Below are 15,633 nucleotides of genomic sequence, written 5' to 3'. Positions count from 1 at the left end.
GTGTTTAATCCCAACCAACTGAGACATTTTCGAATACCATGGTCATTTGCGTTACCCAGGTGACAATTCTTTATCGAAAAACAGAAAAATGAGACGGAAAGACGACTTATTATTCAAAAAAACAAACAGGTTTAGTCATTTAGAAGCATAAGCAAAACATAAATAGTGTTTGAACTTGCGTCATCTAACATATTTGGTTATTAAATCTATCCGACATGCGTATCCGTTTTTTGTTCAGTCAATTGTACGCATATTGTCATTAAGCCCATAAAAAACAAGTGCACTAAATTAAATACAACCGTATAATACAGAAAAAATCACCAAAATCCACAGCAGTGCTGAGTTTACGTTACTTTGCTACTATAAAACTGTAAATATTCCATACATACGCAAGTCAACAGCAAAAAAAAGAATGCTACAATCCGCACGTAAAATCACTTACACTCTATCTTGGTTTGCAGATGTAACTGAATGTTTATAAGACTATTACATATTTCGTAAATATTATTGTATTACCTTTCACTTGTTGTATATATACAAACACAATTACATTTGATATGTCGGTTCAATGTTTCTTATACATGTACGTTTAACCTCAAATTTACGTCAGAAAATCTATTTTCAATCGTCTGATTCTGCTGGTAGCTTGTTCTACACACTCAACAATTATTTCCGTACCACCGAAGAGCATTCGAACCGTCACTGATCGGTCAGTGCCTCTTCCGGCCAAGGGGATCGCAAGAGTGCCAACATGTTTACATCCAAGATCTGTGACAAAGTTAGCATTCCTATCTCTTGAAATAAAAACAGGAAATTCGATTGTTTTTTGTGACTCGTCTATAGGTTTGTATGATCTTTCCTTGTGCGCCACACCTACGACAAGTCTATCTCCTTCCTTAACAATGATGTCAAATACATCTTCACATATGATGGAGCCATCATCTAAAACTAAACGCTTCGAAGAAGGATGTATTTTTTCATTGAATTTGACTGATGTAGCAACACCATAGGTGTACTTTGAAATGCGTTCAGTAATCGCAGTTGGACAATGACCGTAAATGACCGCCCCCTTTAGTACAGCAAGTCCAGCTTCTGGAGGAACTATGATTTTCAGCTGCGAAAACATCATTTTGACGATTTCCTGGAGAAGCTTAGACTCAGAGAAGCCACCCACCATCAAAATGGCTTCAACTCCAACGCAGTCTGGCTTTTCAAGAAGATCAGATGTATGCGTAATAATCTGTGTCAATGTTGTGGTAAAGAAGGACCGCATGAGGTCCGCATCCAAGCGAACTTTGTTTCCGGTTCCGGTCAGATTTACCTTAAAATAGGAGCAATTCTATGTTGTATGATACCACAATCAAAACACGCAGACAAAATACGACAATTAAAGTAAATAATCATGAAGTCACAGACTAGCAAATGTCAATTTAAAGCAGTTGCTCATAAATATCAACTATATTTAATAAATATAGTTTAAATTAGCTCATGTCAACATTTTTTTTACCTTAAAATCTACTTAAATGTACAACTTGCATAATTCAATACTTTTAACTAACCTGATTTTCGTAACCAGATGAATGAAGTTTTTCCTGTACAAGGTCAAACAGAGAAGATGGAACTTTAATTGTTACTTTTGTTTTCGATACAGAATCTATATTTCTCTTCTTGATTTCAAAATCACGAAGAAGTTCAATGAAATCTTCCATATTCTCATCTTTGAATCGCTGCATTGCAGTGTTACCTGAAAAATATAAATTACTACTTATATAAAGAAAACAAACTTTATATCTTCCTCAAAAAATTTACGCCTATAATAATTTAACAATTATGGAAATACCTGCAATATGTCCAAGAAAATTCATAAAAGACCCGTCAATCTTCGTCCCACCCCAATCACCACCACTAGCCCTATGTATCTCTTTGAGGTTTCCACCAGCACAAACTTCGTGTACCGTTATGTCAATTGTCCCACCTGAAATGTATGTCCTTCGACGTTGTTATTAATATATAAAAATAAATGCTGATTGAACTTTTAAATAAAACGGACTATTTTAAAAGGTGCTTAAAAGTCACCATTTGAAACATGAAACGATAATTAGTTAGAAAAATAGGGAAAATGTTGGTAAATGTAAAATCTGAATCGAAATAGATGAATGTATAAAAGATTGATGTTGATACGATTACATCTGATACGTAACTAAAGCTAGATAATAGCAAATATATATATACCGTCTTTTATTGTAGAATATATTGAATGGTTCAAAAAGGAAGAAGACGAGTTTATGCAAATACAGAGCCATGATTTAAGTTTTTACACCACCCTTATAGTCTTGTCTCTATTGACCAGAGTCTAGCAAGTAATTGTTATAGATAAATGATTCCAGTTAACTTGCAGCTTGTGTATTGAACTCGAACAATTTAAAAATTAATAATTTGGTTGCGAATAAACAAGCAAAAAATAAAAAGTATGTGAACACATATAAATATCCATTTTTTATCAATATAACTTTTTCTTCAACTGTGTTATTTATATTTTTATTTTAGAAACAAATTATCCTTCGTGAACGCTTTCAAACTGTTACATGACCATACAGTAATTTTTTGTGTAAACATAACAATTGGTGTCAAAAGTGACCATATGCTTGAAAGAAAACTGGACAGAATATTAACAAATTTAAGCTAAGACGTAGCCGTGGTGGCTTGAACAACATGGCGAAATCATCGCAGCATGAGATCGTACCGTCTTGTGAACATGGGTGTGAAACGTAAAAATGAAAATGACACATCACTATAAATTCCTTTCTAACTAAATGCTCATCGAACCATCTTCGATACAGTTACAACTGGTGTGGAAGACAATACCTCCTGCGTCTAGAACTAGGTATTTCTTTCCGGTTTGAAATGTAAGAAGGCTTGATTCCCCGTCACACATTACAGGGAGATGTCTGCAGTAAAGGGAGGCTGCCTCTGGTTCAAGAGCAACGGAAAGTTTGTCGGTGGAGATTCCGGCCTAATGTATACAACAGTTTATACATCGTTAATTAAATATGCTAAAATGTGATAAACTAATAAAACGCAGCATAATATTTAGTATTCTGAATGTGCGTGTGTATGAAAATAAGATTATAAATTAACATTAAAAAATAACACAACTTTATTTTGATGTTCATGTATACTGAATAAATCAAACGCCACGTATTTGATATATGTCTCAGTCCAATTTCTCTTGCGGAATGTTTAATAGAAAACATTTACTTGTTCTGCAGCCATTCTCATGAACTGTTTTGCTGAATCATTCCAAATAGCAGGTACAGTCAGAACCCAGTGAATGTCGTCTGGCTTCAAACCTACCACTTGATTCTCGCATGTTTTCTCCAAATCTTCTTTCATGTATCTGGCATAATTAAAGTACGGGAAGTGAAACAACAATACATAACAAGGGTTTCGAGAATATTACAATAAAACAAATACGTAAATACTTGCCTGATGGACAATGAAAAAACAGTCAATGCTGGAAGCTGTCGACCACATTCATCGTCTATCATGATGTCCTTGTGTATTGGCTAGATAAACATAAAAACTTCTTTATGTTAATATCACGCTTTCTTGCTTTTATATTTACCACGATATTTGCAAGTGAAAAAATACTAGACAACCAAACATCGGTTCTCATAAAAACATGTCGTTTCTATTGCATTAAGTATATAGGCAGCTTGTTCGTGTGTTCTTAATGCTATCTGCATTTTATATGATTTTGATAATGATTATGCTTGATTTATGCTTTTACCAAAACTTATTTTAAACTATACTTATATACCTTGTTCCACAACGACATTTTGAACCTGCGGAAAAAGTACCATGTCGTATGTTCGCCACTCTCACTCAACTCACTGTACTGGTTTTCCGCGTCGTACGCAAACGCTTCAAGGGTCTTTCCGTCTGGTCTTATAAGTATACTCGTAGGGCCTGGACGACGAAAAATAAAATGTATTAAGTGTGCATGTGAAACCAATACAATGAACATCAGCTTGCAATTAAATTACTACGAAACTAATTAATTCATACATTAATTCCGTTGACACCAGTTAAGTATTTGTAAAAAGATTGAATAGATTTAATACAATATTTGTATTTGTTAAGTACCGATTTACTAGTTATTACAATATAAAGTGATATATTTTAACGGAAACGTGTATCGCTTTGATCTGTTTGATCAATACCAATCATACTACCATACATGAGGATTATTGTACATATCTTACATTACAAATTTATTTAAGTCTTTGAAATTAAAATGCTAAAACTATAGAATCTCATGCACTGAAAGTCGAAAAAGTTTGTTCAGTGTTCCTAATAATATTTTCTGTGCAGAGTTTTACTGCTTTGAGCAAGTACAAAATGACAAGAATATGCATACTTTAATTGCAGCAAAATAGAGATACATGTACACAATAAGAAGTAAGATATTAAAAGTTACTTCGGTGGTCCATCTTACATGTAGATCATAACTTGAATATTCACAATACCTTATCTTAATTCATTCAATCGTATCGTTTATTTAATTTGAACACCTACCATACATATCCGTTACATATTGCAATGCAACACATTAACCTAGAATCATTTCATAAAGAAACTTTGCAAAAACCGAATCTTTGTTAAGCAAATTAACACCTCAATGAGGCATCAGTTATTGATGAAAGCATACTAATTACCTTTGGACGATAAAAGCTGACTCCCAGCCCATACTTTCGCCGATACTTTAGTTGGATCTTTATCAAACTCGGATTTAAAGGAAAATGCCCAACCAGAATAAGTAGTCCCGATGTCTATGGCGGCCACCAAAAGCGATCCACCTCTCGCTGCCTGAATAAATGCATAAGTACAAAACAATAATATGATATAGCACAAGTTATTTCGAAAAAGTAGATTACTTAGTCTAATTAATTGGCATGCGAGTCACGATTATCTGTTACAAGTTCTTCTCCATAATTCTGAGATCTTACTCCAAATTTTTCGAAATAATACATACGCATGGAACATAATTAATTTTAACGTAAAACGTTATTTTCCAGGCAGAACATGGCCATAGCAGCAAGATAAGTAGAATATCTTTGAAAATCGTTATAACCTTAAGAATTTCTCAATGGTAAGAAAAGGTAAAGAACATAGGCCCGCTGATGAAATTCAATTGGGGCTCTGGTTGTAAAAAACCTTGGTTTGCCTTAACTCCCGCTACAGCACGATGTAATTACCCCAACTATGCTTTTATCCTGCAAATGACAACCTATTATCTATTAAAATATTTACAATTTTTGTCCAATTAATATCATTTCGAACAAAAAAGGCGTGAACACTTTTGTCATTGTTTCCTTGTACGGTCTTGTCGAAATATTGATTAAAATAATTGCAAATATTTAATTGTATAATTCATTAGTTCTGTATATTGTAACTAAATGGCAGCTATCGACGCGCTTGAGTCGCGTCGTTAATACGACCTATAGGTACTCATACCAACACAATTCCAAAGGTATTAATGTCCTTAATTAGCATGGAGCTGTTTGTTACATGTTGAATAATTGTACCATGTACCGAACATACAAATCTTAATCAAACCAGAAATCATTGGGCACTGTTCATATAAATGTCAAAGCATTAATTCCTACTATGGTTATCGTATTGCTCTCAACGTTAGCGTTGAACTAATGCGTTCTTAATACATGCGCCTTTTTGCTAATTTCTTTTTCCGATGAAGTGATTTAGTTGTATAATATATACCATGCCATTACATATATATATATATATATATATATATATATATATATATATATATATATATATATATATATATATATATATATATATATATATATATATATATATATATATATATATATATATATATATATATATATATATATTGCTCTTTATATAATTGCTATGTTGATGTTATAATCGTCAACGACATTATAAAGAGGCAAAGTTGTTATTATTTATTAATTGAAGTACATATCTCATAGATTTCATTTTAACTGATTTATGATTATTAGAACATCAAAATTTGGGAATTAACTTTTCAACATATTGTCTTGTAATTATATTTCACATAATCTTATAAAGAATCGTTTATGGCACAGTGCATTTATAAAACACTACAGGGGATTTATGACGGGCGCGCCAATTAAAAACAAACATCTTTTCAGATGTTTGAAGATTCTATGTACGTTCCCGATAACACCTGTTCAAATATCTAAACTATAAAGCCGTTTATAGGACACAGAAGCAAACCGTTTCTGCGTTTTATAGTCTTACATTTGTTATGCCAACACCGTCAGTGAGCAAACAAATATACACAACGATTTTTGTAAAATATTTTAGCATGTGTTGATAATATTATGCAAACTATTGAAGTAAACATACTGACATAAGAGTGCAATTGTAAATAAGATAAGATCGTCAAACAATCAGGTTAACATTCGACACATTCTCAAGGTCCTTGTTATTCTTTAGGTCACCGTGGAATAGTGGATATGGTGTCCACTTAGTGACCAGAAGGTCACGGGTTCGATCCCCATTGTGGGGGCGTTCTTTAGATCTCCCTTAAAGGCACCAAGTACTGGTTATACCCAGGAAACTTACTCGAGAGCGTTTCAATAAACCTTAGGCTTTCGATGCAATGGAAATTAAAGCAATAGGTGTATATTAATTTATTTCTCTTATTTAACCGTTGTCTTTAAATTGTGACTTTGACATTCGATTTGGGTTTTGGTTACAATTTGCGCCACTGCTTGTCACTATTTCAAAGATATATTTGTTCTTAAACCAGCCAATTTATTTGTCTAAGTAGACTTAGTATAAGTAGACTTTATGGATATCCTGCTACGTTTGATTGTAAATTAATAAGATTTGCGATCACCTGCGGTTTATTGGACTCTTATGCACGAGTAAAGGTAACACTTAAGATAAATAATTTCCTTTTTGAACCCACTGTTCCATATTCGGATACTAAATCTGACTTAAGTCTTCGTCCAATTCAAATAGCTGTCACGTTTTCATCAAATCATTTACGTTAATGGAATGCATTGTGTAAAAATACTAAAAAACATCACAAACCCATTCCGAAAAACCCCTTAATATTTCACGATCAGCCCTGATAAAACAATAAGTACCAAATGAAAGTTGTTAAACATATTTTGGCGAAACACAGCAGTTCGAGTCATGAAACATGATCGACAGTATTCCGCTGTTTGTGCCAGAAAAAGTAGAAACTCTCATCAGGCCCTAACACTATAACTCGCATGACAGATTAACCCCGGTATCTATGTTGGTAAGCTCACGCTTTTATAGTTAAGTCTGCCCGTATTAATCATAAGCCCGATTCTCCACGGAACGTCGTTCTATATGTCCCACTACATAAGGGAAATGTACTCATAACATTCCGTTGATTTATCATTCATCATTTTATCATTTATCAATATATGAACAATTTATTTAATCAAGTCTACCCGAAGAAAATCGCGTTACTCCTAGTCGAAAAAAAGTATGGAGGAATGTTTCTTCATCCAGTTCAGCAAATGTAGTGCCAACGGTAAGTAGGAATTGAATGATATTAAGGACCGGATAAACCACAGATTCCAGTAGAAATGGTACAAAAAGAGGTTTTGCCACTGAAACTTCTGGCCAAAATGGATGTGTCCGCGCATCACGAGAAGCAAACTGGATTTCTTCAAGATAAATTAACCACATAATAATAACCTGATTACAATTGATATAATAAACGGTTTTGCCGAGAGCAGGGGCATACAGTCAGACCAAAGATAAAATGTAGATTATTTGCCACTTATACAAACAAAATAGGCGAGATACGGCCCATATTATCTAAGGTCAATGGAGAAAATGCCTTAAAGCGCACAATACAAGTACTTAAAGGGTGAACATGAAATAAGACATGTTCCGGGGTATTGAATGCCATATGGAGTAACATGTTCATAAATACTTTTATGAGATATGGCCATGAAAAGAAGAGAATTATAGGTTCAACACTTAAATCTGAAACTCTTAAGGTTTCAATTTTTATGGGTCAATATCTTAATAGGTTGAAACACAGGTTGTATCTAGAAAGCACATAAGGGTGTCAGACACCTAAGTGCATGACAACTATCTGATTTATTCAAGAGTGATTGGCTTACACGCTAGTTCTAAGAAGATTGACATTGAGCATATACTAAACAATGAATTGGCTCCAGTAAATACCGCTATTCTTACTGAAACAGGGGAATTCAGAATAAGAAAACCCAAATCGGTGCTGAAGAATCAATTATAAGTAGCCGTGTCTGAGCGGAACATTGAAAGCTAGCTCACATGTTCAGTAATTTGTTGACCTGCTACCTTGTATGCCATTCACTAGCCCCTAGAGGGAAAGATTCATGACTATATTGACAACTTCAAATCTTATATAAGACATTAACAAATCTGAATAAATGTGATGTCTACTTAGTGTTTGATCGATACATGGAGTTCAGAACCAAGTTTTTGGAAAGGTCAGGTAGACAATTGAATGTCTCAAGGGTGTACAAACTAACGGATAACAGGGCATCACCCGCACAGAATGTTATACTAGGTGTCATTGAGAACAAAAACAGCTGATCTATCTGAGTTGTAATGCTTTATGCACGGATAAAGAATTGCAACTATTGTGCACTCAAACACACAAGTAGGTCGTAACAGGAAATCATGATACGCCCACTTTAATATATAAAGGTATCAAAGTCAATCGAGCAGATAAAAAAACACGAAGAAGCTGACGTTATTATGATAAGGCAACTAGTCGTTGTAAAAGCAGAACACACTGGCATTTCTGTGGTAGCTGATGATACAGACGTGTTTGCTTTGTTGTGACATTACTGTGTTGTCCTGCAAATTTCATTATTGATCATCATGGAACCACCATGAGAAAAACAGGAGTTCTAGACATCGCAAAACTGCTTTAAATCATAGAAATATCGCGACGACCGACTTGCTGTCTGTTCACGCTATCTCTGGATGCGACAGAACAGTATTTAGGATGCTGAAGGCATGCAACTCCATCAGACTGTTAGGCGGTATGACAGCTGGTATGAGAGAAGTTGTGAAGGAAGCGACCAGATTTGTCTCAGCATGCTATGAAAAGCCTGATACAGAGGACATGTCTAGTACAAGACAAGCCCTTTAGGCAGCAAGGATGGACAAGTCGGTTGAGGCTATGCCATCGCTAACAAGCTTGCCGCCATTCGCGGAAGCATTCTCTGAAAATGTGAAACGTATTCACATACAGGCGTGTATATGCAATCTCGCAGACCCCCCCCCCAATTTGAATCCACGTGATTATGGTTTGCGGAAGGACGAGGCGTCTAACATCATTTTACTTATTACAGTCGCATCAAATGTTGCTTTAGCTCCACTCAATGTGTTTTAATTGATAAAAGGTTAGTGTAAAAGCGATAACACATGTTCAACACGTTTGTGTAATCAAGTGCGACTACTATGTATTATCTTTTGCGCTTGTTAAAAGGTTCAGGTTGACATAAAACTTACCGGTAGATAACTTACTTTGTCGATGAGAAAACAAAGATGGAGAATTATAGATTATTGTTAGTGTTGGTATCAAAGAAAATCAAGGGAACGAACTGAACTAATATTTACATTAGAAAATCACTATATGCTAGACAACAACTCACAACATGAGCTAAAATAGTATACATACTACTGTATTCCAGGATAATTGAAAATGTGACCTGATCATGACCTTGATAAACAAAGGTTGAATTATACGTATTTTGGTTTTTCAATTGATATATAATGTGCAATATGACATTTATGACACCGGTAAATTTTCATAACACAAATTATACCTTTGACGAAGTTGCTGTTACTGTCACAAAGATAATAAAACTTTTCTCCAATGGTCAGGATTAGGTCAATATGTTCTTGTTATGCTATTCTTTGCATATGTTATTTAAATTCATTTTATCGAACACTTGTTAAACACTTAATTGATACTTAATTGTAATATTTTTCCATATTCATTATTCTTATGAGAAAATGTGGATATGATGTTTTGTTTTAGGAGCAACCTTTGAGTAGCCATCTTGATTATGGCAGGTATTTTGGACGCGATCTTCATTCGTTTATATTACACAGGTGTTCGCTTCTTTATTTATATTGAACATGTATAACAATCTCAAAATGACACTATAATATATACAATAACGCATATCGATGTTTTAACAAATAAGACTGAAAACGACCGCAATCTTGGACGCCTCTTTGAATTTCTCAAAACCCCCAAACATACCAGCCCGGCATCATTTGGATTATTCATCAGTAACATGTACTTTAACAAAAACACTTAAACATTTACTATACACCTCAATGTCGGTTGAGGTAAAACAATTGCCACTTTTTCTGCGGACTATAGGCTCCGGATAGAATTACAAATGTTCTAAATATCATATTTGATAATAAATTGTTACTGTAATCCTCGACTTAGGGACCTGCTTTTCGTGTGCAAAACTACGCCCTACCATGAAGATCAGTGTCTTAATAAATTAAAAAAACATTTATTTGCTCTTTGACCTCGATTGATACTATGACATTCGACATGGGGACATTTCCTTGTTGCGAAAGAAATTCCGTCTGATCATGCAGATCACTACGGACAAGTTATTTCAAACTCAATCTTTATTGCTTCGGACAAATGTTTAGTACACATTTCCAAGATTTGACCTTTGACCTTGAAATGCGATCTTGACCATGTCTAATTATGATTGCAAGTTATATGAAAATCCATCCATTTTGTCCAATATAAAACATTGAGCTTGAATTGTAACATTGGACCTGGTTTTTAGAGCGACATCGTGCCTGCAACGTTATTTGAAAATATGTCTATGCTGGGCAAATTAATACTCAGAATAAAGTGTCAAGTATACAATTATCCAGCCGCCCACCACCTACCCGCTCGATTGTTTCCTTAATGCGGCTGTTTTTTATATTGTTTATTGCACCAGCTGATTGAACATAAAATGCATTTTCATTTTCATTTCTAGTTGCATTAAAAGGTGTCGAGAAAATATAAATAATTATCAAATGCGATATAAGTTTTTGTTTTGGTAAACTAAAAAAAAGCAATTCTAATTACACGACTCGAATATTACTTTTCATAATGCATCATGAACAACTTTCGATATCAAGTCGTCTAAAACTAAACGTAACAAGTGTTTTATAGAAAACTAAAAATTGTGTCTTATGCTATTTGAAATATGCTTAAATAAGACAGTTAATTTTAAAAAGGAGAAGAAAGAAACAAAAGAAGAAACATCTTACCATTTTCGTAACAACCTTTGACTGCGTAGAATAAGGACAACTGAAGGCGGAAGTAACATTATTCTCAGAACGAACAATTCCACTAATCCTAAAATGTAAACCTCTTTTCATCAAATTTGAAAGATTGCGATCGTCTTTAAGTTTGTTTGTTTTACATTCTCAAGGTCAGTTTCTGTTTCGATTGTAATATATTTCGGAAAAATAACCTAGATTTTTTAGTTGCTAGTGTCTTCCACGCTATGTTTGTTTGACATTCTCAAGGTAATGTTCAGTATCGATTATAATGTGCTTTGGGAACTTTAACCTAGATGATAACGGTGCATATCGACGGATGAAGGCTATTACAGTATTAAGGGGGCCTTTTCATGTTTTGTTAAATTGACAAAATGAACAAAAAAATGTTTCTTATTTGCAAATTTTCGTTGATATTCGTGAGGAAACAGTAACACTGAGCATTTACCTTGCTCGAAATTATCTATTATATGCATCTTTTGAAAAAAAAATTAAAGCGTTGCAATGCGAAACTATTGAAATATTTGGAGAGTTATGTTGTTATAATATTTTTGTAATACTACGAGAAAATATGAAATATATAACGCATTGTATGAGCACAGATGGTCGAATGGTCTATGTGATAGACTTTTACTCCAGGGTTCAGTGGATCGAGCCCAGTTGAGGGTTACTTTTTTCTTTCTTTAATTTTATTCTTGTTGTTTACTCGAGCTCTTTTATTAAAATGTTTACATTTATCAATATAAAGCATTTAATGACTAAGTACAATACATGCCAAAATCTGTGAAAAGGTCCCTTTAAGGTTTCCTAAATACGTTTTTTGTTTATTTTAATAATCAATTATTAAATGGTTGCTTAAAACACGTATGACTCGTTTTTATAAACGCTCCATGAAATAAATAGTTTAATAAGTGTAAGAAGTTGACATCTGGATGCTTTAACGGACGCGAGAAAAGCAGTTGTTAAATCGACCTCTATGCGTATACGCACTATCGATAAGGTCAATGTAGTATAACTCCCATTGAAGTAGGTTATTTTGGTTAGCGTGAGTTCAAATCCCATAGGAGGCAAGAACCGCATAAAAGGGGTTTATCGTTGTATGTTTTTTGCTTACGGTGTCATCACTGGAACATTACAGATTTTACAATTTCTTACTTCAATGGGAACATTCTCTGTTTTAATACATGTCGTAATTAAAAGTGGAAAATCGTCGATATACGCCTATTATGAGAACATTTTCATAACTTGCTGTTCATCGGCCACATAACACAATTAAAATGTAACTGATGAAAATACTCCAAAAATTGACAGGTCAACTAATACTTATATATAAACGCTCCACGTTCCGTAGGTATGTTGCAGTTTTTATTTTCTTATTATTAACTTTATATAGACAATAACTATTCAATTATATGATGGTCTGGTGCGTTGCGATTGTAAAACATTGATCGGAACGACACAGCATTGCTGTTTCGCCAATGACGACGATATCGATCATAGTGTTAAACTTAGTTCCATTATGGTGCAAATAATATTTTTGCTATATTTTATGACCGTCATTCGATTGTAAATAGTAATTATGCAATGTCTCAACGAATCAACGCGAATATGAATAATTCGGATAATATGCAACAGTCCTTAAATTTAGAAAGAGGGTGTCCGAAAACTTAGTGTTCGCGAACTTCGATTAATTAGAGTAATTGCGGTGTATTTAATAGATAACGGGATTTATTTTTTTTAAGTAAAATCACCGCCATCGGAAAAACCTTTCGGAATCGAACGTTCGAAAACCTAGGTAACTTTATCTTTTGGGTTTTAGATAATCATACTGTATATAAAATATACGATTTAATACTTCTTTGCGATAATTTATTGATTAATTTTATATCATATTTCCATTTCTTGCATTAAGTGTTTTGCTTAAAATAACCTTCCCATGTAATTTTTTTCATTTCCCAACAGCATTTTTTGTTTTCCTGTTGGTTTTCCCCCCATATATTATGAATGTGCAAAATACCATGGGAATTTTGGATGCAATAAAAACGTTTTTTCTATGCGCATCTAAGCATTTTAAGTTTTTTTAAAGACTGTATTATCGTTTTATGAAGAAAAATACTTATTTTTTAATTTATACGAAAATCTGTTTTTTTTTTATAGCGAATATATCCAATTTGAATTTTTCTTATTTTGAAATATTTATGCATATTGCTCCAGGAAAATTGGAAATTAAATGGTGATTATAAATGTATTAAATACATGTAAATATTCTGACATACTGTTTGTAATTATCAAGTTAATTTCTACATATTTGCAATGAAAAAGTTTGTTCCTCCTGGGCATTTTTATCCCATCTACAAATTTTTTTTCTAAAAAAAAGTTCAACAAAAACCAGCACTTTAACAGTGTTTAAAAGCATTAACTAACCCATTATAAAAAAATGAAAATGTCAATTGGATTCTTTCCCCCATACAATTGGGAAAAAACATGGGAAACATTTGGAACTAAAATAACTTTGGAAAAACGAAAATCCAAACGGGAACATTTATTACATTTCAAAGTGAAAAGCATTTTGTATGCCAAAATAATCAATTATAAATTAAAAACGCACTTTAATTTCTTACTTACATGCCATGACATTTAAATATTCTTCTTTCGGTAAAAATAATTATAGATGTTCAAACACGTGATACAACATACAAATGAAAAACAAAGCATGTAGCATACCATTTTGAAACCTTTTAAATAATAAAAAGACGTGCAGATCTTTCTAAGCATGAAGAAGATTACACGTGCAAGAAAGAAGACACATTCTTACGACACATGACTTGTTTCTCTTGTTAACAGTATTATGGTTTTGTCCTTATGAGCATTTACCTAAGTTGGCCATGCTCTTTTTTTATATATTTTAGTGTAAGATTTCTAATCTAAGCGCTCACACAGTTTGAAATTTCATTATGCATGTGCATATCTTGATTAAATGGTTTTTATTTTAAAAGTAAATTAACGTTATCAAATATGTTCATTTTTAAGAGGCATATTTACGACATGTCCCTTATATATAGAGAGACGTATTAAAAATTGTATATTCCCATACTTTTATCAAATATTCCTTGCTCAAGCTATGCTCAAATGGAAGGGCGCAGCAATCTTCCGCCCACAGGTCCAATACTGACTCCTTGTACCCCACCGTAATACCTTTATATTCTTATCTTATTTTTGGTACAACCAATGTTATAAGTAGTTTAAATTAATTATCTTAATTGTGTTACCAAGTGAAAGTAGTCTTTATAATTAAAGAAACACTGTTTTAAAAAATGGTCGTATGAAATAAATTCCACACAGTTATATGGAAAATATGCAAAAAGGTTAATAAGACCGTGTGCGCGTAAGTGCCCTTTTGACACAAGAGTACTCTGCCCTTTTCAAATCCTTGCTAGGGTACTGGCATTTAATGATACTCTGACGAAATGCTTCACATTTTGTATCTACTCACAATGATTACAGTTTATATGATTTTTCTTGTGTACCTATTGATGGTGTGGAAAAAAATCTAGACCGTTTATGCAAAGAAACATTTTGGATACATAAATTGAAAACTATGATTCTAAACGGTCTAAATAATAAACTGTTTTATAACATATTCTAACACGATTTCATTGAGTTATCCTCGATTCAAAGGTTATAAATGAGAATTTTATCGCATGTCATACCCCTTTTCCCATGTTATATAACCATTACATATTTTTTTATATTACACATATGTAATACAACATTTTAAAGCGTTTTCATTGGCTTAGTTTTCGTTAAATTGAATAATCGCATTTTGTTATTTTGCTGAAATGACGTCACGAAATGTAAACACCATTCCGGATTTATCATTATGTTTGCGTAAATATTTATTTAATTTTCTCATTTAAGAGCATGTGATAAAAGACCTGACACTCGTTGTCATATCATACCATATTTTATTAAACTCGTCCAGGAAATTCATTAATAAGCTCGCCAAAGGCTCGCTTACTAACAAAATTCCTGAACTCTTTTAATAAAATATGGTATGATATGACAACTCGTGCCAGATCCTATAATTATATATTAACCGAATGTCCTCCACTTTTCCGCGAAAACGTGACGTCATCACAGCAATGAAAATCAAATGACGTCGTCTTCATTCATAAACAGTGCGCAAACAAAGTGACGTCACTTTAAACAAGCTTTGGTATATCGGGGTAATAACCCATGGTAAGCTACCTTCTCATT

At 33.3% G+C, this 15,633-nt stretch overlaps 1 protein-coding gene across 1 annotated transcript; it reads right to left on the bottom strand.

Moving 5' to 3' along the window:
* Positions 1-601: 601 nt before the first annotated feature.
* Positions 602-3,557, bottom strand: LOC127855918 (heat shock 70 kDa protein 12A-like). The gene is made up of 6 exons (XM_052391871.1): positions 3,487-3,557; positions 3,259-3,397; positions 2,866-3,013; positions 1,841-1,975; positions 1,560-1,744; positions 602-1,321 (listed from the first exon to the last, which is right to left on the bottom strand). Exons 1-6 carry the CDS (start codon positions 3,546-3,548, stop codon positions 602-604), a joined length of 1,389 nt encoding a protein of 462 aa, XP_052247831.1. The 5' UTR covers positions 3,549-3,557.
* Positions 3,558-15,633: the final 12,076 nt, after the last annotated feature.

Source organism: Dreissena polymorpha, chromosome 1 (assembly GCF_020536995.1).
Source record: "Dreissena polymorpha isolate Duluth1 chromosome 1, UMN_Dpol_1.0, whole genome shotgun sequence".
Taxonomy (NCBI): domain Eukaryota; kingdom Metazoa; phylum Mollusca; class Bivalvia; order Myida; family Dreissenidae; genus Dreissena; species Dreissena polymorpha.
This window is presented reverse-complemented; position numbering and strand designations above follow the sequence as displayed.

Bases quoted from the DNA above. Each gene is read 5' to 3' on its own strand.
- LOC127855918 (XM_052391871.1), bottom strand. From the start codon at position 3,548: ATGATAGACGATGAATGTGGTCGACAGCTTCCAGCATTGACTGTTTTT. The intron at 3,014-3,258 runs GTAAATGTTTTC...TGTATACATTAG, and splicing joins TGAGAATGGCTGCAGAACAA to GCCGGAATCTCCACCGACAA. The intron at 1,976-2,865 runs GTATTGTCTTCC...CATACATTTCAG, and splicing joins CCTAGTTCTAGACGCAGGAG to GTGGGACAATTGACATAACG.